This window comes from Haematobia irritans, chromosome 2, assembly GCF_050003625.1.
Source record: "Haematobia irritans isolate KBUSLIRL chromosome 2, ASM5000362v1, whole genome shotgun sequence".
In the NCBI taxonomy this organism is placed as follows: domain Eukaryota; kingdom Metazoa; phylum Arthropoda; class Insecta; order Diptera; family Muscidae; genus Haematobia; species Haematobia irritans.
In genome coordinates this window covers 204261807-204286004 of record NC_134398.1, presented here as the reverse complement: position 1 = coordinate 204286004, position 24198 = coordinate 204261807, and the positions used below count along the sequence as shown (strand labels likewise).

At 28.8% G+C, this 24198-nt stretch overlaps 4 protein-coding genes across 4 annotated transcripts in view; 1 reads left to right on the top strand and 3 right to left on the bottom strand.

Moving 5' to 3' along the window:
- The window catches only part of qtc (GRIP domain-containing protein quick-to-court), a 372167-nt gene that overhangs the window by 81816 nt on the left and 266153 nt on the right, over positions 1 to 24198 (bottom strand). The gene's annotated exons all lie outside the window — the stretch shown is intronic.
- Positions 1119 to 2417, top strand: SelT (selenoprotein T). Its single transcript, XM_075297268.1, has 3 exons — positions 1119 to 1352; positions 1456 to 1744; positions 1819 to 2417. The coding sequence occupies exons 1-3, from the start codon at positions 1198 to 1200 to the stop codon at positions 1978 to 1980; spliced, it is 606 nt and encodes a 201-aa protein (XP_075153383.1). The 5' UTR covers positions 1119 to 1197; the 3' UTR covers positions 1981 to 2417.
- SP555 (SPRY domain-containing SOCS box protein SP555) lies at positions 6173 to 10926 on the bottom strand. Its single transcript, XM_075297267.1, has 2 exons — positions 10303 to 10926; positions 6173 to 7671 (listed from the first exon to the last, which is right to left on the bottom strand). Exons 1-2 carry the CDS (start codon positions 10924 to 10926, stop codon positions 7420 to 7422), a joined length of 876 nt encoding a protein of 291 aa, XP_075153382.1. The 3' UTR covers positions 6173 to 7419.
- LOC142226982 (uncharacterized) lies at positions 11174 to 21783 on the bottom strand. Its single transcript, XM_075297266.1, has 2 exons — positions 20274 to 21783; positions 11174 to 11308 (listed from the first exon to the last, which is right to left on the bottom strand). Exon 1 carries the CDS (start codon positions 21226 to 21228, stop codon positions 20293 to 20295), a length of 936 nt encoding a protein of 311 aa, XP_075153381.1. The 5' UTR covers positions 21229 to 21783; the 3' UTR covers positions 11174 to 11308; positions 20274 to 20292.

Sequence of the window (24198 nt, the reverse complement as noted above, 5' to 3'; positions counted from 1 at the left end):
TAAAAAAATTGTCATTTCAAAAACGGCTTTTGTCCGTTTTCTTAAACCATAATTGTGGAAGTTGTAGGAGGACAAACCCACCCCTGACTATTGGCAGTCAAACCTTCTAATTGTGACTCTTTGTAGTCATAGTCTAGTCCGTGAGCGAGCATCCCAGCTTAACAGAGAACCATATAAAAATTGTGCACAGTCAAGAATGACATCCAAGAGATTTTTTAATCAATTAACCATCACCATGTAAGGCTAGGGAATATAGATAGCTTCCACTGGTCAAAAGGATTAAGGTGGCAGACAATTGTAATAACAATGGAATTGATATGTCACCAGAAAAACGTGTTTCTCGCTTGAACGCTTCTTTCCTCAGCCGAAGTTGTCATTTGAACCTGGAGAAAGGTGCAATGAGAGCACAACATTTTGAACCAACGCACTTACTCCAAATCAACCAACAATGGATTACTCTTATCCCCTATTTGTAATTGTGTATCTCATCATTCAATTCGGGAAATGAGGAATTTAAAATGTCGCACAATTCACTATTTACTTTGAAATACTCTAAAATATGTTTTCTAATGAACTTTTTACCAGTAATTTATGCTCTTACTATACTCAAAGAATTCTATTAGTGGACATCTTAAACCTCGATACACTTGACTCAGCAATTCTCACTATATTTTACCAGTTCAGGAGAAGAGTACGCACATAAAAACATCCTTGATTTCGCACTTCCGCAAACGCAAGAATATGATCTATGCAATAGTAAATTGCTCTTGCAATACTTTTGCATGACTCGTTGAGGATAAGTACTTATCACACCACCTATGTGTCCAAAACATGATTGAAAATACGGATTTTCTATGTAAACCTGACTGTGTTATGGACGGAGCGATCCAAAGCGTGTTTGCACTAATTTCCATTTCTTAAAAAATGAAAAACCCCGGATCAAATTGATGATTTTCTCTGTGAACCGCGAACTTCACTGTGCATTTAAGTTTCTGTTGTCAAATAAACCGCCCTTTATGAACGGCCTATTATTATAACAAGTATACGTTATACGTTCGACGCCTTTATTTAGGTTTGGCCGAAAAATTCCAACCACTATGTTTCATCTGACATTTGTCAACATTGATTAAGCAAAAAAAAATTGATAAAGGGTTCCAAAGTAACAACCTAAAAAAAGCATTTAATTAAAAAAGCAATATGGGACTACTTGGTGGACATCGTAATATATCATTGGCCTTTTGTATATGTATAGTCTTCATCGTAATTAGTAATAATGTTCATGCTGAAAAAGAAATTCCCGCAACGAAATTTGGCTCTAATGTCGGAGGTCCCACAATGACATTTTTCTACTGGTACGTAGACATATTCTTGCATTTTGCACAATCACCACCCCTGCTGCATATAAATTGAGCCCTATGACCGCGATAATTATTTTATTATTTTATGGTATTTCAGCTACAGTTGTGGTTACCGCAAAGCTTTTGAGGACTATGTAAACATATTAGCTGAGAAATATCCACAAATTACTGTAACCGGTGGAAATTACGATCCTCCCGGCATGAATATGTATTTCTCAAAGCTAATATTTGCCGTTAAAATCTTGTTGATAGTAGTGATTGTTTCGTCGTTTGATATATTTGGAGCCTTTGGGCAGGCAACACCAAGTTGGTGGCTCCATTTGCTGGATAATAAATTATATGCATGTATGATGATATTCTTTGTTGGCAATATGCTGGAGGGTCAGGTGAGTACCCACACGCTTTTCTTATCTGCATAACGATAACATTTATCTTTATTTTTATCGTTGACCGAATACAGCTGGTGTCATCTGGTGCCTTTGAAATCATACTTAACGATGTACCGGTGTGGTCTAAATTACAAACAGGACGCATTCCTGCCCCTCAGGAACTATTTCAAATTATCGACAATCAACTGCAATTCGGTGACAAAATACAAGAGAATCCTGACTTTGTTAAATAATCATCATTGACATAGTACTCCTGAAGTTGTGAATTCCTCTTAGTTTTGTACTTCGGTTAGTTGTTATAGTGTTCGAAACATATCTTTGATTATTTAAAGCATTGGTTTCCAAAGAACGCACTTGTATGAACGGACACTATAATCTATATTCATAAGAGATTTTTTAGGATTTTATTTTCAAAGGTTTGATGTATTTCCCCTCTGATGACCCTTATGATTAAGAATTGAAATAGGTTTTGAGTTTTATCTTTACCCTATCCTACCACCGTAATAGACTTTGTTCCTTTTCTTTGTTAATATTATTAGATATTCAATCAGCAAATGACTCTTGTATAATAGATAATGGTTAACATAAGCAAAACGATTTAATTTTATCCTCATTTGATGTATGTTTCTCAATAAAAATGTGTTAACAATTTAGTATCAAATGAATTAAAGCAATGACGTGTTTATTTAACTTATGGGTATTGGCGCAAGTAGTAGTGTTCCATTTATTAAAATCTAATCACGGCATTCGATATAGAATTCATAATACGGTTGCCATAGTTAGTACAATTCTACCAAATATGGTAGATTGGCAGAATTCTTGATGTTTCGGTGGGTTTTGCAAAATATTCCAATTAAGAGGTACTTAAATTTTTGCAGAACTTTTCTATAGAAATAAATTTTTGCCAAATATTCTATAGAAATAAAATTTTGCCAAAATATTCTATAGATATAAAATTTTGCCAAAATAGAATAAAATTTTTAATAGAAATAAAATTTAGCAATTTTTTTTTTTGAAATAGAATTTTGTATTTTTTTTTTTAGAAATAGAATTTTGCAAATTTTTCTTAGAAATAAAATTTTGCAAAAAACAAATCTATAGAAATAAAATTGTGCAAAAATTTTCTATAGAAATTATTTTTTATAGAAATAAAATTTTGACAAAATTTCAATAGAAATAGAATTTGCAACTTTTTTTCGTTGTTAAATTGGCCCTTGGCTTTGAATTAAATATATAGAAAAATAAATAAATAAATAAGATTTTGCCAAAATTTTCAATAGAAATAGAATTTTGCAAAATTTTATTTAGAAATAGAATTTTGCATTTTTTTAGAAATAAAATAGTGTAAAAATTTTCTATAGAGATTAAATTGTGTAAAAATTTTCTATAGAAATAAAATTTTGAAAAATATTCTATAGCCATAAAATATTAACAAAATTATATATAGAAATAAAATTTTGCGAAAATATTCTGTAGAAATATAGTTTTGCCAAAATTTTCAATAAAAATAGAATTTTGCACATTGTTTTTTTAGAAATAGAATTTTGTAAATTTTTTGTAGAAATAAATTTTTGCAAAAAAAACATCCATAGGAATAAAATTTTGACAAAATATTCTATTGCCATAAAATATAATAAATTAAATATAAAACATATCTTTCGAATAAAAAAATGTATACTAACCACAAAAATTTGTTCAACCACTTCAAAATATTTTTTTTTTAATTTTTTTAATATCGAAAAAATGTCGATACTATTAAAAGTTTGGATAACGGCATTCGATCGAAATTTGGCAATTCTCTAGAATTGCCAACAGCAAAAAAAAAACGAAGCAGAACAAAATGAAATGACAAAATTAAGTTAGCGGCAGAAAATAGAGTGTAGAAAAAAACACATGTTTTTGAATATTTCTAAGTAAAAAGTGAATAGTATTGGATTATATCTTATGGATCCATATCTCTTTTTATATTCCACCGGATTCCTTCCGAAATGGAGGATGAGACAAATATGAAATAATACGGCGACAAATAGGGGATAAAAGTACTCATTGTTATTGGGGTAAGTTTATGGGCTGATGGACGATTTCGGCTGACGAAGGAGCCGTTCAATTTACTTGGAGGAAGGGTTAGCATGCCCACCTTGCATACACAAGGTCGTGGGTTCGATTCCTGCTTCGACCGAACACCAAAAAGTTTTTCAGCGGTGGATTATCCCACCTCAGTAATGCTGGTGACATTTCTGAGGGTTTCAAAGCTTCTCTAAGTGGTTTCACTGCAATGTGGAACCCCGTTCGGACTCGGCTATAAAAAGGAGGTCCCTTGTCATTGAGCTAAACATGGAATCGGGCAGCACTCAGTGATAAGAGAGAAGTTCACCAATGTGGTATCACAATGGACTGAATAGTCTAAGTGAGCCTGATACATAGGGCTGCCACCTACCCTAACCTACTTGGAGGAATATAATTTTTGGTGGCATGGCAATGTCAATCCTATCGATATTACAATTGTCTGTCTTCTTAAACTTTTTGGCCAGTGGAAGCTTTCATCATTCACTGTTCTTCCAGAAGCGTTATGTTGTCATGGTATGGTACGGATATCGCTCTTACCTGTGCACTTTTTATACGGTTCTTTTCCAAGCTAGGATGCTCGTTCCCGAACTCAAGTCCTAAATATTCAAAAAATATTCATTATATGTAAATTTATTTCTAATTAGCAACAATTCAAACTAAAACTAAATGTAAATTTTCGATCAAAAAAACTCGATATCGGCTCCCGTTGACATATTTTTAATCCTTACCTTGTTCTATAAAATGGTTCTATTGGTTTGGCATCTGGCGAATTGGATAGCCAATGTGTGCGCAAAATGACGTGCGAAACAAAATCTGAAACAAGTTATTCTGGAATATTCGACCTAAATGATTGAGTGCCATTAATTGCAAAACACCAAAATGACGAAAGACATGATGAAAATGATTGGAGAACAGTCATCGACGGGAGTAGTTTTCCAATCCATCATTTGAAATGGAGAAATTGTTTGGGGTGACCGTTCGTAGAGTACGAACGCTCATTTGGGAAATTTCCTCGTTAGAGAATACAACGTTTGTGCGTGTGCTGCAACTCCATCTTACTTTTTTTGCCGTGGTGTTGGATCGTACGCAGTTTTTATGACATCTATAATGTTTGGCAACGTTAGGATTTATAGTGCGATATATAAACTTTTTATTTAGTTCGAAGTGCCTGCTGAGCCTGCTGTGATTTTCCAGGTTTTGGTGGCTTGTATACAATATCACCGGTTAATTCCAGTTTTCTATAATTTCTAGATTCACAGATATAAAAAATTTCCTATAGAAATAAAATGTTGACAAAATTTTCTATAGAAATAAAGTTTTGACAAAATTTTCAATAGAAATAAATAGAAATAATATTTTGACAAAACTTTCTATAGAAATAAAATTTTGACAAAATTTTATATGGAAATAAAATTTTGATAAAATTTTCTATAGAAATAAAATTTGACAAAATTTTCTAGGGAAATAAAATTTTGACAAAATTTTCTATGGAAATAAAATTTTGACAAAATTTTATATAGAAATAAAATTTTGACAAAATTTTATATAGAAATACAATTTTGACAAAATTTTCTATAGAAATAAAATTTTGTCAAAATTTTCTATAAAAATAAAATGTTGACAAAGTTTTCTATAGAAATAAAATTTTGCAAAAAATTTTCTATGGAAATAAAATTTTGACAAAATTTTCTATAGAAATAAAATTTAGACAAAATTTTCTATAGAAATAAAATTTTGACTAAATTTTCTATAGAAATAAAATCTTGACAAAATTTTCTATAGAAATAAAATTTTGACAAAATTTTCTATAGAAATAAAATTTTGACAAAATTTTTTGCCAAAATTTTCTATAGAAATAAAATTTTGACAAATTTTCTATAGAAATAAAATTTTGACAAAATTTTCTACAGAAATAAAATTTTGACAAAATTTTCTATAGAAATAAAATTTTGACAATATTTTCTATAGAAATAACATTTTGACAAAATTTTCTATAGAAATAAAATTTTGACAACATTTTCTATATAGAAAAAAATTTTGACAAAATTTTCTATAGAAATAAAATTTTGACTAAATTTTCTATAAAAATAAAATTTTGCAAAAAATTTATATAGAAATAAAATTTTGTTTTTTTTTAGTTTGGTAGATTTTTTGTAAATGTTTCATCAAATTTTGGTAGATTATTTTTGGTACGAGTGGCAACCATGGTTGGCACCTAAACCTAACCTACCTTTTATTGTTTCATTTTTGTTTTTTGAGTGTGGAAACATTAAATAAAATCGATAGGTTGATAATGCTTTTCTCATTAAAGAAACTATTTTTCTTTTTTTTACATCAATAAAAGTTTTTATTTTATTAACAACTATATTTCGTTAATACAATACATAAAATGTTGAATACACAATTTCTCTTTGAAGGGTAAATACGTTTTCAATTCAAGTTTCTCGTTTAAAACATAAAGATTATTAGTGTACATAATATGTATAAGTTAGTTGGATTGGTGGTGGTTATTGATCTACTTAAAATTTAGATATTTATATAAATATTATAAGATGACTCTAAAATGACTAGTAATCTTTTTATTTGAATTCCATAGTCCTTTGAAAAGAGGTGAAAGGAATTTTGAATTTGAATAAAATTTGTAATTAAAAAACGATGCAAAACAAAAGACCATAAAAAAAAACTAACATAAAACTTATATCACAATATTGCACCAACTTGGCCTGTCTTTTTGTTTTAGTGGGGATAAAATAAAATATTTGACTAGGTGTTTTTTTGTTTAGTTCATGACTAGATTACTCGTTTCTTAAAATTAAAATATACATATTTTGTTAAAATATAATAGGTTTTAGGTTCAATCACGTTTCTCAATTAATTTATTTTCTATAGAAATACAATTTTGACAAAATTTTCTATAGAAATAAAATTAACTTTTTTATGCCCATTAATTAAAATGTTTACAAATTGTGATTCATTTTTATTTGATACAAATCTAAATTAAATCAGTTAACTCTTGATTATTTCAATAAATTATTTAATTAAACTCAATTCAAATATTAATTAAATCAATTAAATCATTAATAGTCTATAATACATTTAACTATTTATATATTTGCAATTTATTCCATTCCAAATAATAATGAATCCAACTGATATTTCATTGATTTAATTGATTTCTTAATTGAATTGATTAGATTTTTAATTAAATCAATCGATGAGATATAAAAAAACGTGATTGAAAAAATTTTGTTTTTCTCAGAACTTGAGAATAAAACCAAAATATTTTTACACCGGATTATGCGCTACATTGAACATTGCCTCTAAGCCAAGGTATGCTTATGGAACAGTATGAAAATAGTTTTTCCTTTTATTTTGGTTTCTGTTCTAGGTTTCTTGTAAGTTTAGTATGGCACTGAAAGCTTCACGGTTCTAATGGAAATTTTGCAGTTTCGTATAATACATACATTTCTTTCCATTAATCTGCTGCTATCTAAATATAAACCTACACTAAACAGTTTAATACCTACTTAACAAATTAGCTCTATAGTTTTTGTATATCTCATGGATTCGCCAATTTCTAATTAGTTTCGGTGAGAAGAATCCATCTAGAAATCAAATAGCATATCATAGTTATCCACTTGCCGCAGTGGCACATTCTCATTTATGGCTTCACTTAAATAGTTGGTTATAATCGATGGTAACTTTAATTTCAATAAATCATGTCGAGATTTTATATGCTTCATAACCTCGGCTCGACAACGATCTTGCAAATGGCCTATATCGCTGCGTGTACTTTTTAGTGTCATTTCTGTCTTAGCAGCTGTAGAGCATACAATCGGGAAGAGGGGTTCCTTGATCTGAAAAATAGGAAAATATTAATTTTAATTATATAGTTTTTAGCGGTTTTTATTTTCTATAGGAATAAAAATTTGACAAAATTTTCTATAAAAATACAAATTGGACAAAATATTCTAAAGGAATAATAATAAAATTTGACAAAATTTTCTATAGAAATAAAATTTTGCAAAAAAATTCTATAGAAATAAAATTTTATAAACATTTTCTGAAGAGATAAAATTAAAAAAAAATGTGCATAAAAAAAATCAAAACTTATATACAGAAATAAAATTTTCTATAGAATTAAACTTTTGCAAAAACATTCTATAGATATAAAAATTTGACAAAAATTTCTAAGAAATAAAATGTTGACAAAATTTTGGCAAAAAATTTAATAGGAAAAAGAATTTTGCAAAAAAAATTCCATAGAAATGATATTTTGCTAAAATTTTCTATAGAAGTAAACATTTTCAAAAACTTTCCAATAAAAGTAAATTATTGCAAATGTTTTTTATAGAAATAAAAATTTGCAAATACTTTCTATAGAAATAACACTTCGCAAAAATTTTCTATAGAAATAAAATTTTCCATTCGTTTTGTTTGTTATTGTTGGCTTCTCTTCAATCGTTATTGTTGTTTTTTTGATCTCAGCTTAAAGCCATGCATTGACTAAACTACAAGTGTAGCTTAACCAACAGAGGAAAAGTATGCTTGTCAAATTTATTTGGGCAAAGCCCTATAGACTGCAAGATGGTTGGATGTACAGCTGTTTCGGAATTACCACATTCCTCATCAGCATCCTCTACTTGCAGCAAAACTATCAACCAATTATCAGAATAAATTCGGGTAATTCACTCAACCCAACGTGAACTACACTTGAACCTCCCGAAAAAGGGTTTGATAGTCGGCTACTGCCTAAACAAAATTTTGACAAAAAATGTCTATAGAAATAAAATGTTGAAAACAATTTGACAAAAATTTCTATAGGAAAAAATTGCTATAACAGTACAAATTTTCTATAGAAATAAACATTTAGCAAAAATTTTCTATAGAAATAAAATTTAGCAAAAATTCTCTTTAGAAACAAAATTTTGAAACAATTTTCTTAGAAATAAAATTTAGCAAAAATGTTCTACAGAAATAAAATTTTGACAAAAATGTCTATAGAAATAAAATGTTGACAAAATTTTGGCAAAAATTTCTATAGGAAATAGAATTTTGCATAGAAATAGAATTTTGCAAAAATTTCTATAGAAATAACAATTTTACCAAATTTTCTACAGAATTAAATTTTAGTTAAACTTTCTATAGGAATACAATTTTACAAAAATTTTCTATAGAAATAACATTTTGACCACATTTTATACAGAAATACAATTTTACAAAAATTTCTATAGAAATAAAATTTTGAACACATTTTCTACAGAAATACAATTTTAAAAATATTTTCTATAGAAATAAAATTTTGACAAAATTTTTTATAGAAATAAAATTTGGAGACAATTTTCTATACACATAAAATTTGCAGAAAAATTTATATAGAAAAAAATTTGGAGGAAATATTCTATAGAAAAAAAATGTGGAGAAATATTTCTTTAGAAATAGAAATTTGACAACATTTTTTATAGAAATGAAATTTTGACATAATTTTCTATAAAATTTTGTCGTAAATGTTTTGTAGGAAGAAAATTTTGACAAAACTTTCTAAAGGAATAATTTTTTTACAAAATTTTCTATAGATATAAAATTTTTGGAACAATTTTGAAAAATTTAAAAAAATTGAATTGAAAAATTTTGCAAAAAATTTCTATAGAAAAATTTGTCAAAATTTACACTTTACAATACAATTTAGCTAAAATTTTTTATAGGAATAAATTTAAAAAAATTAAAGAAATAAAATTTTTATATATAGAAATGCAATTTTGCAAAAAAAAAATACATGAAATTTTCGTAAAATTTTCTATAGAAATAAAATTTTCTATAGAATAAAATTTTTCTAAAATTTCTATAGAAATAATTTTGTCAAATATTTTTAAAGAAATAAAATTTTGCATACATAGAAAAAAGTATCACCAAAATTTTTACAATTAAAATTTTATTTGAATCTTAAGAAACTTAAATTAAAAATTTAAATGATTAAATATTAAATGATTAAAGTTTTTTTGGTTGGAACAAAAATCAATCACAAAAATTAATTGTATCAATTAATTTTTTCATTTGATCCAATTAATTGTTTAATTGATTTTGGTGATTGATAATATCATTTCGGTGATTGAAGACATTTTAATTTCAAATTACGTGATTGAAGGCAAAAACTATGTTTTTTTCTGTGTAAAAATAAAATGTTGCTAAAATTTTTCATAGAAATAAAGATTTGAAAAAAAAATTCTAAAGAAATAAAATTTAGCAAAAATTTTCTATAGAAACAAAATTTTGACAAATTTTTCTGAAGAAATAAAATTTTGCAATAATTTTCTAAAGAAATGAAATTTTGGCAAAATTTTTGGTAGAAATAAAAATTTGGCAAAATTTTCTATAGAAATAAAATTGAAGAAAAATTTTCTATAGAAATAAAATTTTGACGGAATTTTCCGTATAAATAAAATTGTAACATCTATGATATTTTCTTGAGAACCTATATAGGTCCTTACCTTATCCAATCCTCGAAAAGCCACCCCAAGACATTTTCCATCTTTATAGTAGGTCAGAGTACCTTCGATACCATCAAAAAGTATACCCACAACTGTGGCTTGATTCTCTTTAAAACGTTCCGTGTATATCAGAGCAATACCTTTGTGCCAAAGAACACCCTTGTGGGATAAACCCCAACCATGTTCATTTTCACCCAACATATTGCGAAAAGAATTCGCATGAAGTCGAGCTTTTCGTGTACCAATGCCAAACATAATGCTTGTTCCAAATATTCTTTGTGAAACATGCAGTTCCCAATAGAAACGACCATTATTCAGTGCTCTCTTGCCCAAAACACCGGCAGTGCCTTTACTCCAATTCGGGTGGAAATGTACGGTTCTTTCGTTCGGACCACTAAGGACAGTCTCTTTGGAACGATGTCGTCGACTCCAGGTCCAATTGTCTTCACAACCATTCTCAAGAGGTATTGTGACTTTTTTACTGTTACCCAAACGTTTGTTGGCATTTGAGATGGAACTATTGTTTGTTCGCACCGAACGTCTTCTCTGACGTGGAGAAGTATTGGGAGAGGTAATTGTACTTGGATCACCTCCTCCTGTTCCACTACTATCACTTGATGTCATTGTGTGTTTTTTTTTTATTTATTTGCTATTGCTGGCGTAAGGTGCTACTTGAGTTATATGGATGGATGGATGTGCTGTTGGATGGTATTGTGAGAAGTGCTTCAAGAATGGTTTGTTGTCTATGATTTTGTAGCTCTTTGCTTAATTGTTTCCTCCATTTCAAAATTTCCGATTCGATCAATTGTTTTGCGTATATTCTTGTGTTTGTAAGACTGCTGTCGCTTTTTTGCCTTTTGTTTTATGGACTAAAGGATTTGGAGTGTCCTTCTTTACTTGTAAGTATCAATTAGGACACTTTCTACCCCTGTGTGTTGTGTGTGTGTGTGTCAGCAATGAATGTGTTGTTCTACTCTTGCTGGGGCATTTGTTGTTGTTGGCCAATCTGGAATGTAAAATAAAATGAATGTTAGTAGGCCCATGCAATTCTGGTATTTTGCCAAAAATGATTTTTTCCATTAAAACATGTTAAAAATAGTTAACCTACTTTTTACTATATAGCAGCCAACAAAGAAGATCGACAGAAAGAGGAAGTCATGGAAGGCAGAGGAGAACCCTCTTTGTTAAATTTATGTTTGAGTTTTGTTTTATAATAATAAGGGTCACAATAATCATTATCCCCCATGTTCCAATATTCGAAATATCAAATCGCAAAAATTTAGTTTTCTTAAAAAAAAATTGTGATACTATCGGACTTAAATCTATTTTGTATTTAAACTTCCCATCAAAGAGAACTATGTTTCCAAAATATCAATTTGTATGTTTTAGGGCTAAGAAAATATCGCCAAACCAAAATTTTGCGATTCCGAATATCGGAACATACATATGTTTACAATGGGAAAAATAATATTTTAATAGTGGGAAGTGAGAGCACAGAAAAAATTTCACCAATTTTTTTTCAATTAAAATTTTAATTAATATTTTAATTAAATTAAAAAAAAATATATTCCATTAAAAATTTAATAAAAAAACTCACAACAATTAGTTGCATCAATTAATTTTTTAATTGACTTTGATGACTGATACTATCCTTTCTGTGATTTATGACATTACAATTACAATTTAGTGTGAGTAGAAGCCTTTCCCTATTGATGACGCTTTTATGACATTTTTAAGTATGCTTATACTTTATATACAGGGAACGTTGGGAGACACCTTGCTGTATAATTAGGGTACAGAACTTATGTTTCTAGTAGTATATTAGAATATAGTACAGGGATGATAAATGATATTGACGAAAAAGTACTAAAAATGTACTTTCGAAGCCAAAAGATGCTAAAATTACACAATATAAAATTTAAAGACTATTGTAAAAGTAAACCTATAATTAAATCTAGACCGATTTGGACATTTTTTTCAGATTTTCTAAAAAGAATCTTATTTTGCAAAATTTTATTACTATAGAACATTTTGTCAAAATTTCATTTCTATAGAAAATGTTGTCAAAATTTTATTTCTATAGAAAATTTTGTCAAAATTTTATTTCTATAGAAAATTTTGTTAAAATTTTATTTCTATAGAAAATTTTGTCAAAATTTTATTTCTAATGACAATTTTGTCAAAATTTTATTTCTATAGAAAATTTTGTTAAAATTTTATTTCTATAGAAAATTTTGTTAAAATTTTATTACAATAGAAAATTTTGTCAAAATTTTATTACTATAGAAAATTTTGTCAAAATTTTATTTATATAGAAAATTTTGTCAAAATTTTATTCATATAGAAAATTTTGTCAAAATTGTATTTTTATAGACAATTTTGTAAACTTTTTTTCTATAAACAATTTTGTCAAAATTTTATTTCTATAGAGAATTTTGTCAAAATTTTATTTCTATAGAAAGTTTTTCAAAATTTTATTTCTATTGAAAATTTTGTCAAAATTCCCAGAAGATGGTTAGTGGCACTAACCGAAATATTGGAAATAAATATTAAAACAAATCAATAATCGATTGTTTCTATGACCTCAAGCCGAACAAAATTAATAATCAGAAATTTTATTTCTATAGAAAATTTTGTCAAAATTTTATTTCTATAAAAATTTTGTTAAAATTTTAATTGTATAGAAAATTTTGTTAAAATTTTATTTTATACAAAATTTTGTAAACTTTTATTTCTATAAACAATTTTGTCAAAATTTTATTTCTATAGAAAATTTTCTCAAAATTTTATTTTTATAGAAAGTTTTTCTAAATTTTATTTATATAGAAAATTTTGTAAACTTTTATTTCTATAAACAATTTTGTCAAAATTTTATTTCTATAGAGAATTTTGTCAAAATTTTATTTCTATAGAAAGTTTTCAAAATTTTATTTCTATTGAACATTTTGTCAAAATTTTATTTCTATACAAAATTTTGTCAAAATTTTATTTCTATTGAAAATTTTGTCAAAATTTTATTTCTATAGAAAATTTTGTCAAAATTTTATTTCTATAGAAAATGTTATCAAAATTTTATTTCTATAGAAAATTTTGTCAACATTTTATTTCTATAGAAAATTTTGTCAAAATTTTATTTCTATAAACAATTTTGTCAAAATTTTATTTCTATAGAAAATTTTGTCAAAATTTTATTTCTATAGACAATTTTGTCAAAATTTTATTTCTATAGAAAATTTTGATAAAAATTTTATTACTATAGAAAATTTTGTCAAAATTTTAGTTATATAGAAAATTTTGTCAAAATTTGTTTATATAGAAAATTTTGTAAACTTTTATTTCTATAAACAATTTTGTCAAAATGTTATTTCTATAGAGAATTTTGTCAAAATTTTATTTCTATAGACAGTTTTTCATAATTTTATTTCTTTTGAAAATTTTGTCAATATTTTATTTCTATAGAAAATTTCGTCAAAATTTTATTTCTATAGAAAATGTTATCAAACATTTTTTTTCTATAGAAATTTTTTTTTCCATAGAAAATTTTGTCAAAATTTTATTTATATAGAACATTTTGTAAACTTTTATTTCTATAAACAATTTTGTCAAAATTTTATTTCTATAGAGAATTTTGTCAAAATTTTATTTCTATAGAAAATTTTGTCAAAATTTTATTTCTATAGAAAATTTTGTCAAAATTTTATTTCTATAGAAAATTTTGTCAAAATTTTATTTCTATAGAAAATTTTGTCAAAATTTTATTTCTATAGAAAATTTTGTCAAAATTTTATTTCTATAGAAAATTTTGTTAAAATTTTATTTCTATAGAAAATTTTGTCAAAATTTTATTTCTATAGACAATTTTGTCACAATTTTATTTCTAATGAAAATTTTGTTAAAATTTTACTACTATAGAAAATTTTGTCAAAATTTTCTACTATAGAAAATTTTGTCAAAATTTTATTTATATAGAAAATTTTATTTCTATAGAAAATTTTGGAAATATTTTATTTCTTTAGAAAATTTTGTCAAAATTTTATTTCTATAGAAAATTTTGTCAAAATTTTATTTCTATAGAAAATTTTGTTAAAATTTTATTTCTGTAGAAAATTTTGTTAAAATTTTATTACAATAGAAAATTTTGTTAAAATTTTATTACAATAGAAAATTTTGTCTAAATTTTATTTATATAGAAAATTTTGTTAAAATTGCATTACTATAGAAAATTTTGTCAAAATTTTATTTCTATAGAAAATTTTTTCAAAATTTTATTTCTATAGAAAATTTTGTCAAAATTTTATTTCTATAGAAAATTTTGTCAAAATTTTATTTATATAGAAAATTGTGTCAAAATTTTATTTAATAGAAAATTTTGTAAACTTTTATTTCTATAAACAATTTTGTCAAAATTTTATTTCTATAGAAAATTTTGTCAAAATTTTATTTCTATACAAAATTTTGTCAAAATTTTATTTCTATAGAAAATTTTGTTAAAATTTTATTTCTATAGAAAGTTTTTCAAAATTTTATTTCTATAGAAAATTTTGTTAAAATTTTATTACTATAGAAAATTTTGTCAAAATTTTATTTCTATAGAAAATTTTGTCATAATTTTATTTCTATAAAAATTGTTGTCAAAATTCTATTTCCATAGAAAATTTTATCAAAATGTTTATTTCCATAGAAAATTTTGTCAACATTTTGATATATGTAGAAAAATTTGTCAAAATTTTTAATTCTATTGTAAATTTTGTCTAATCAAAATTGTATTTCTATAAAAATTGTAGTACATCTTAGTTGGAGAGGAATGTTTTGCAAAGTCTACTAAAATTTCAGAATTCTAGCAGTTTACCAAACAGTAAAAAATCTACCATTTTTGGTAGAATTCTACCAACTGTGGCAACCGTGGTACGGACTCGGCTATAAAAGGAAGATCTCATGTCATTGAGCTAATCATAGGATAATGCAGCATTCATTGATAAGAGATGATCACCACACGTTGTACCAAAATACATGTCACTACACCTCACCTAACATTGGTTTGTTTCTTCTCGTAGACACTGATTTTTTTGCGAGTATACAAGCCGTGTTGTTAAGATGAGGAAACCTTGGACCAGACCCTATGTGGTGGTGTAAACGCCTGGTCCATACTGGAAATCAATTGAGGAATTGATTAAACATACAGATCTCCCAGATTAAGAAAGTGATTCGATGAAAAGAACGAGTTAGAGCACTCGCAAAAACCGAATATTGAACAGATTAACCTGAATCCTCTTTTCAATCTAACCTAAACTCATCTCACCAGTGTTGAAAATTTCATGTGTACTTTTTTCATATTGATATTGTGTTACCGTTGTGCCACTTTTTTCAAGTGTTGATATTTTTGTGCCACTAAATGCTATACTTTTTAAATTTTTGTGCCATTTTTTAGTGCCACTTTTTAATTCCTTTCCTTTTGATGTCAACTCGTGTCAAGATAACGGCTGTGATGGGGGTACCTTAACAAATAATAGAGCTTATGCTATTAATATTTCAATTTTTATATAATATTTATTTTACATTATTACAAAAGAAGCACAGCGAATCGTCAATACATATTTAAAAGAGAAAACTGTGCTCCTCTTTATTCCATAAGGTGCAAATGGAGCATTTAGGATTTTATTTAGATTGGCTAATAAACTGTTCTACTATTGTGAAAACCTATCGTCAGTGTTCATTAATGATTCGAACAATATAACCCATAAATATAGAAATAATGAAGAAGGGACATATTCATATTGATCAATCACTCCATGTTATTAGTTCCGAATTTTAAACTTCTATTTTCATTTGTCGATCATATGGAAGTCGATCAACGGTTTGTTGGTTTTGTGTTTCGTAATATTGATTTTATTGCAACTCGAAAGTTACCATGACAAAAAATTTTCTTTTAATTTCTACAACAGAAAAAGACAATTTTATTAAGGAACTTTGTTGTCTTAATTTAAATTGGGGATTTTTGGGGACTAAAACCTTCCAGTTTGGGGACAAGAGCCAGAAACATACCGGCAATACTGGCAGTAGTTCCACCAGAGAGAATAAAAAGACAAGAGGATGAAACTGTGAAGCGAAACTGTGTCAGTAGGTGGCAGTCATGATGAAATTTTCTCCAATATCATGCAGTTTTTGTCGGCGCTTCTCTCAAATATCATACAGTTTGCGTCGGCGTCACCCAGTTCAGTTTCTGCCGGCTTTACGAAATGTAAGGAATATAGGATTTAGAACCTAATTTCTTTTCATTCTATTAATTTTTTTGGCAGACAATTTGAAATTATAACTGCCGATGCCTTTATAAACAATTTATCAAAACAGCGCTTCTACCGCAACGTCGGCAATACCACGCTGCAGGCATAGTGCGACATCTATACGCTTAAAATTTGTTGTTTTTGTAGAAGAGAAATTTTCGTCCTCTTGTGTTTTTATTCTCTCTGGTTCCAGTTTGGGGACAAGAGCAACACTGGTAATAGTACAATCATGTTATTCCTTTGAACTGTCAACTACAAATGATGACTTTCAATGAATTCGAGTTAAAATGGTTGTTTGGATATTTTAAATTTAATTTAAAAAACAGTGATTTCACAATTTGTTTTATAAAAGCCAATGAAAATCATTTACTATGTATTGTTTGCTTTATCAAAATAGTTGCCCACTTTTTGTAGTAATTTTTTCAAAATGAATGGTGGTATCTTTTATTGCAAATGCCACTTTTTGTGGAACTTTTTACAAATTCTCAACGATAAAAGTTGAACATTTTCAGACGCAATTTAAAAGTGCATACAAGATATACGAAATATACGCATGGAGTCTTTAGCAATAATGTTTAGAGCCGGCCCCTGAGCCGTTTGCCACAGTTGGTAGAATTTTACAAAAAATGATACATTTTTATTGTTTTGTAGATGGAAAATTCTTGATTTTGGTACATTTTGCAAAGAGGTACTTCTTCATAAATTTTCTATTGAAATAAATAAAATTTTCTATGAAAATAAAACTTTGACAAAATTTACAATAGAAATAAAAATTTGGCAAAGTTTACTATAGAAATAAAAATTTTGATAAATTTTTTTTATAGAAATAAACATTTTGACAACATTTTCTATGGAAATAAAATTGTGACAAAATTTACAATAGAAATAAAAATTTTGATAAAACTTTCTACAGAAATAAACATTTTGACAACATTTTCTATGGAAATAAAATTTTGAAAAAATTTTTTATAAAGGGTGGTTAAATTGTAAGGGCCGATGTTGAATGTGAACCCCAGCCAAACGCCAAGTTTTTTCCGAATTTTATTTGACATTTCTCTATTTCAGACTTATTGAATTTGAACCATGGAGAGATCACAATCCAACAACGTGTTAGATGGTTCCAAGAAATGGCAACAGTGGATGATCAATTTTCGAAGAAAATCATATTCAGTGATGAGGCACACTTTCACCTCAGTGGATTCGTCAATAAACAGAATTGCCGCATTTGGGCGAATAAGAATCCAAGAGTGATTGTCGAAAAACCAATGCACCCACAAAGAGTGACTGTTTGGTGCGGTTTATGGGCTGGCGGCATCATCGGGCCGTATTTTTTTCCAAAATGAGGCCGGTCATGCAGTTACTGTGAATGGTGTTCGCTATCGTGAGATGATAACGAACTTTTTATGGCCCGAATTGGAAGATATGGATGTGGACGATATGTGGTTTCAGCAGGACGGTGCCACTTGCCACACAGCTAACGAAACAATGGCTCTTTTGCGAAACAAATTCAAATGCCGTGTTATCTCACTTAATGGCAATGTCAATTGGCCGCCAAGATCATGTGATTTGACACCTTTGGACTTTTTTTGGGGTTATTTGAAAGAATAAGCCAGCAACAATTCAAGAGCTAAAGGGTGAGATAATTCGGCACATTAACGGCATAGAACCTCTATTATGCCTCAGTGTCATTTGGACCATCGGGTGGAGGTGTGCCACCGAGGTCGCGGCACCCATTTTGCCGATATTTTGTTCCATGCATAATTGAGTAATAGCAATATATCATAATAAAATAAAAATACAATAATTTCCTAAATAGTTTGTGTTTTATTCAAAATCAACATCGGCCTTGAAATTTTAACCACCCTTTAGAAATAAAATTTTGACAAAATTTTTTATAGAAATAAAATGTTGACAAAATTTTCTACTCATATAGAAATAACATTTTGTGAAATTTATCTGTAGAAATAAAAATTTTCTATAGAAATAATATTTTGACAAACTTTTCTAGAGCAATAAAATTTTGACAACAGTCCACCACTGAACAACGTTTTGGTGTTCGATCGGTATAAGCGGGCTACCATTTAAACCTAACCTAACCAAACTACAGGTTACTATCTGTCAAACTAAAAATAATATTATTAACGATCTCAAACCCCTCAAAGTTTGTGTAAAGGGTGATACGGTCAAAATTTCGTCAATATAACCCTGACATATTTCTTTCAATTTTGCATTTAAAAAACCTGAACACCCCTCATTTTGAAGGTGTGCGTGTGTAGAATGTTGCTCCTATTTTGATTTTGGAATTCGCTCTTCAGTTGTCAAAATGCCGTCCAAGCAAGAAGAGTAGCGTATCAAAATTTTGCTCGCGCATCGCGAAAATCCGAGCTACTCGCACGCAAAGCTGGCAAAATCGCTAAAAGTTGCCAAATCAACCGTTACAAATGTAACTAAAGTGTTTGGGGAACGTTTGTCGACAGCCAGGAAGTCTGGATCGGGGGGAAATCGAAAACCGGAAGCCGCTGAGACGACAAAGAGAGTTGCCGGTAGTTTCAAGCGAAACCCTAACCTCTCTCTCCGAGATGCCGCAAATAAGCTGGGTGTATCGTCTACAACCGTGCATCGAGCCAAAAACCGAGCCGGACTATCGACTTACAAGAAGGTAGTGACTCCAAATCGCTATGATAAACAAAATACGACGGCCAAAGCGCGATCCCGGAGGCTGTACACGACGATGCTGACGAAGTTTGACTGCGTGGTAATGGACGACGAAACCTACGTCAAAGCCGACTACAAGCAGCTTCCGGGACAGGAGTTTTATACGGCAAAGGGAAGGGGAAAGGTAGCAGATATTTTCAAGCTCATAAAACTGTCAAAGTTCGCAAAGAAATATCTGGTTTGGCAAGCCATCTGTACCTGTGGCTTGAAAAGCAGCATTTTCATAGCTTCCGGGACTGTCAGCCAAGAAATTTACGTGAAAGAGTGTTTGAATAAACGTCTGCTGCCTTTCCTGAAGAAACACGGTTGTTCCGTACTGTTTTGGCCGGATTTGGCATCTTGCCATTACGGTAAAAAGGCCATGGAGTGGTACGCCGCCAACAACGTGCAGGTGGTTCCCAAGGACAAGAACCCTTCCAACACGCCAGAGCTCCGCCCAATTGAGAAATACTGGGCTATTGTCAAGCGGAACCTAAAGAAGACAAAAAAAAAAAACTGCTAAGGACGAGCAGCAGTTCAAGGCAAACTGGCTTTCTGCGGCGAAGGTGGTGGGCAAGGTGGCTGTACAAAATCTGATGGCAGGTGTCAAGCGTGAGGCCCGGCAATTTGGATTTGGAAAAGCAAAAGCCTAACTGAATATTTTTCCTGAATTTTATACTAATTGAACTTGAAAAAGAAATATAATTTGATTTTTTAAATAAACGATTTCACCGATTTACACGCGTTTTCCCTTGACCAAATTTTGACCGTATCACCCTTTATAACATCACTAATCATTATAATGATACTCGATAGCGTTGCCAATCACCATAACGGAAGTAACAAAAATGCAACAACATCTGGAAAGGTTCCGTGCCATAGTAGTAATTAAATAGCTAAAGATATGAAAATAGTCGGTGAAAAAAATTCGACATAAATTAAATTAATAAAAAAAATTGTATTGGCAATAATTTGGATTTATCATTTATCACTTACCTAAACAAATAAAAATTGTCTATAGATGAGATGTCGATAATTGAGCTGATGAGGTGAACGAACTGCTACTACTGCTAACACATGAAGCAAAACTCTGGTGCGATGTAATTCTAGCCAATACAGGTGATTCTGAACGTGGTGTTTCACAACAGGTCTCAAAACTGTAGGTAGTCTCTACCACAGAATTTGGTGTAGGCAAGTCCAAAAACTCTTGCGATGATATTTGCGAATAATCCGATGGCTCTGATTCCGCCAATTGCGAGAGATTACTTGTATTTGTCAAGGATATAGTTTGATAACCAGAATCTGGATAATATAATGATGATGATGATGGATTCGAAGAGGGCGAGGGAATACCATTCACTTCTTCATATAATGTTGGTGGCGGCGGTAGTGGTGGTTGTTGAGTTGCCTGATAGGCCACCCCACTGCAGTTGCCGTTTTTAAGGCTACGTTGCTTTAATGTTCGCTTTAGTTCCCGTTTAATTTTACGCAATTGCTTGTATTCTGCATTACGACTCAAAAACCCCCCGCCCAAGGGACACCAAGTCGATTGCTGTTGTTTGTGCACTTGCAATTCCTGCAAATGGAAATGATGACGACAATAGCCTTGTGGTGTATTGGCACAGAAACGGCAGGACTCGGCTTTGTTGCCCAATGAACTAAGCAAGGATGAGGCTGCCGCCGATGCTGGTAATGATGATGATGATGTGGTGTCTTCGCTTGCGTAGGTGTTGGCAAATGGCGAAGTGGTGGTGGTCGTGGTACAGCGTCTCCTTTTGGATTTCTTAGATTGACGATAGTCGTCTATATGGAATTTAGCACCTTTGGCTTCGGCGGCTTCTTTCAGGAGACGTACGTTTTTCGGATTTATCCATCGGTCATGTATATGCAATACCAGACGTTGACAATATAGGCAGATTGATTTAAAGAATAACAACAGCACGATAATCATTCAGATAAAAAAAATGTTCACTAGGGTTCATAGATCCATAGACACCGATAGGAATGACAGCGAAGTGAAGTGAATTTGTCCAAAAGGAGCCCAGGGATGTGGAGTGCTTTAGTAGTAGGCGTCGTTGATGGTATGGGGTGCGTTTTTGTGGCCTTTCTTCTCGCTATTAATGTTGTGTTTTTTTTTTGTTTAGGGGTGGATTGTTGGTGTTTGTGCTTCGTTTTTAGTTTTTTCTATTTCATGGGATTATTTGTCTCCTCTTAAGATTTTATATTTTATGTTTTTTCCAAGATAACGAGACACAATTTCTTTTGTAAATTTCATTTACTTATTCGCCCTTAATTTTATTTTATAAATAAAACTAAATAAATGATGAATAAAATTTTTAGTTTCCTCGTTTTTTTTTCACCAGATTTAAACCGAAATTTTTATTCACACGTCCGTCTTTCTCTATTCCAATTGGATTTGTGAGCTATTGTGTGGCACACGTTGAAGGGCAAACACCTATTTTGTTGCACTGCACACACCACTTGCTGGGTTGTTTGTTCCTTCACTTCCATGTACAAACTGACTGAGACTGATTTCTGTGGCTGGTTTACCATATGTATGGACTCCTTTTGCCATGCACAATGGGATGGTTGGGGAATATATGTAAATAAATGTACTTAATGATTTTTTGTTTATCTAGAGGGTTGAGGAGCTTATCAGAGTCGTACTTCACCAAGTGGGAAGAAGTGGTATGGCAATCTTTGCAGGCATATATACAGGATGGGTGATATGTACATGCAGAGAAGGAATATGATCACACCAAATATGTTGCATGAGTAAAATGTTATTTTTGGACAATGAACATGGAGATTTTTTGTTGCAAAAATGTTGTTTTTTCGGCAAACATTTACAACGTGCCACAGCTGTTGAAATCAGTGTTTCAAAAAAAAAAAAAATAAAAATAATAGTTAAAAATTTATCCTTTATTAATCAGTTACTGTGAAGCCCAAAAATGTATTTTATAATTCCATTTCTTTTACTCCTTGAAGAATTCACCCCATTGTGCGTCGTTCATTCGCTCGCATATCTAACTACCCTTATTATTGTCATCATTACACCACACACGTTCCATGTGTAATCGACGAATCTTTTTGTCATATCGCTGTGTGCTCTCTGTTATCGTCAGGTTCGGTTGTTTGGCCTCTGTGTTGTGGCGTGTTCTTATATTCTCAATTTTCACCCCCCGTTCTGTTTACATCGTCTAATTTCTCGTTCTCTCTATCTCTCTGTCTTCCATATATACATATTTATTATCGTTTGTTGTGTTGTATTTGAAAACATTACTACCGGCTTTTCTTTTCATCGGGGGTTTCGCGCTTCGACATCAAGAGAACCCCTTAGCCAAACAAATCGAAATTGGGGTTGTTGTAAACTTTCGTTTGTAAGCAAAACGAGAATATCTCGCGAGAAAATAGCTTTCATTACAAAGGGGATACCATCCCTTGACGATATCATAAGTGACAGTAGTTTGCGAGATATATAAATACCTATTTTTTATAATTGCTATTTTTTATTTTATATAGAGCCGTCATAGATTCCATTTTTACAAAATTGCCTATATATAATTTTAACAAAATTTTCTATAGATATAAAATTTTGACAAAATTTTCTATAGAATTAAAATTTTGACAAAATTTTCTAAAGAAATAAAATATTGACAAATACAAATAAAATTTTGGCAAAATTTTCTATAGAAATAAATTCTTGACAAAATTTTCTATAGAAATAAAATTTTGACAAAATTTTCTAAAGAAACAAATTTTTGACAAAATTTTCTCTAGAAATAAAATTTTGACAAAATTTTCTATAGAAATAAAATTTTGACAAAATTTTCTATAGAAATAAAATTTTGACAAAATTTTCTATAAAAATAAATTTTTACAAAATTTTCTATAAAAATAAATTTTTACAAAATTTTCTATAGAAATACAATTTCGATAAAATTTTCTACAGAAAAAAATCTTGACAAAATTTTCTATGAAAAAAAATTTTACAAAATTTTCTATAGAAATAAAATTTTGAAAAAATTTTCTATAGAAATAAAATTTTGAAAAAATTTTCTATAGAAATAAAATTTTTCTATAGAACTAAAATTTTGACAAAATTTTCTATAGAAATAAAATTTTGACAAAATATTCTCTAGAAATAAAATTATGACAAAATTTTCTAAAGAAATAAAATTTTGACAAATTTTCTAAAGAAATAAAATTTTGACAACATTTTTCTATAGAAATAGAAAGTTTTGACAACATTTTTCTATAGAAATAGAAAGTTTTGACAAAATTTTCTATAGAAATAGAAAGTTTTGACAAAATTTTCTATAGAAATAAAATTTGAAAAAAACTTTCTACAGAAAAAAAATTTGACAAAATTTTCTATAGAAATAAATTTTTGACAAAATTTTCTAGAGAAATAAAATTTTGACAAAATTTTCTAAAGAAATAAAATTTTGACATTTTTCGATAGAAATAGAAAGTTTTGACAACATTTTCTATAGAAATAGAAAGTTTTGACAACATTTTCTATAGAAATAAAATTTGGACATAATTTTCTATAGAAATAAAATTTTGGCAAAATTTTCTATAAAAAAAAATTTACAAAATTTTCTATAGAAATAAAATTTTGACAAAATTTTCTATAGAAATAAAATTTTGACAAAATTTTCTATAGAAATACAATATCGATAAAATTTTCTATAGAAATACAATTTCGATAAAATTTTCTATAAAAATACAATTTCGATAAAATTTTCTATAGAAATAAAATCTTGACAAAATTTTCTATAGGAAAAAACTTTTAACAAAATTTTCTATAGAAATAAAATTTTGACAAAATTTTCTATAGAAATAAAATTTTGACAAAATTTTCTATAGAAATAAAATTTTGACAAAATTTTCTATAGAAATACAATATCGATAAAAT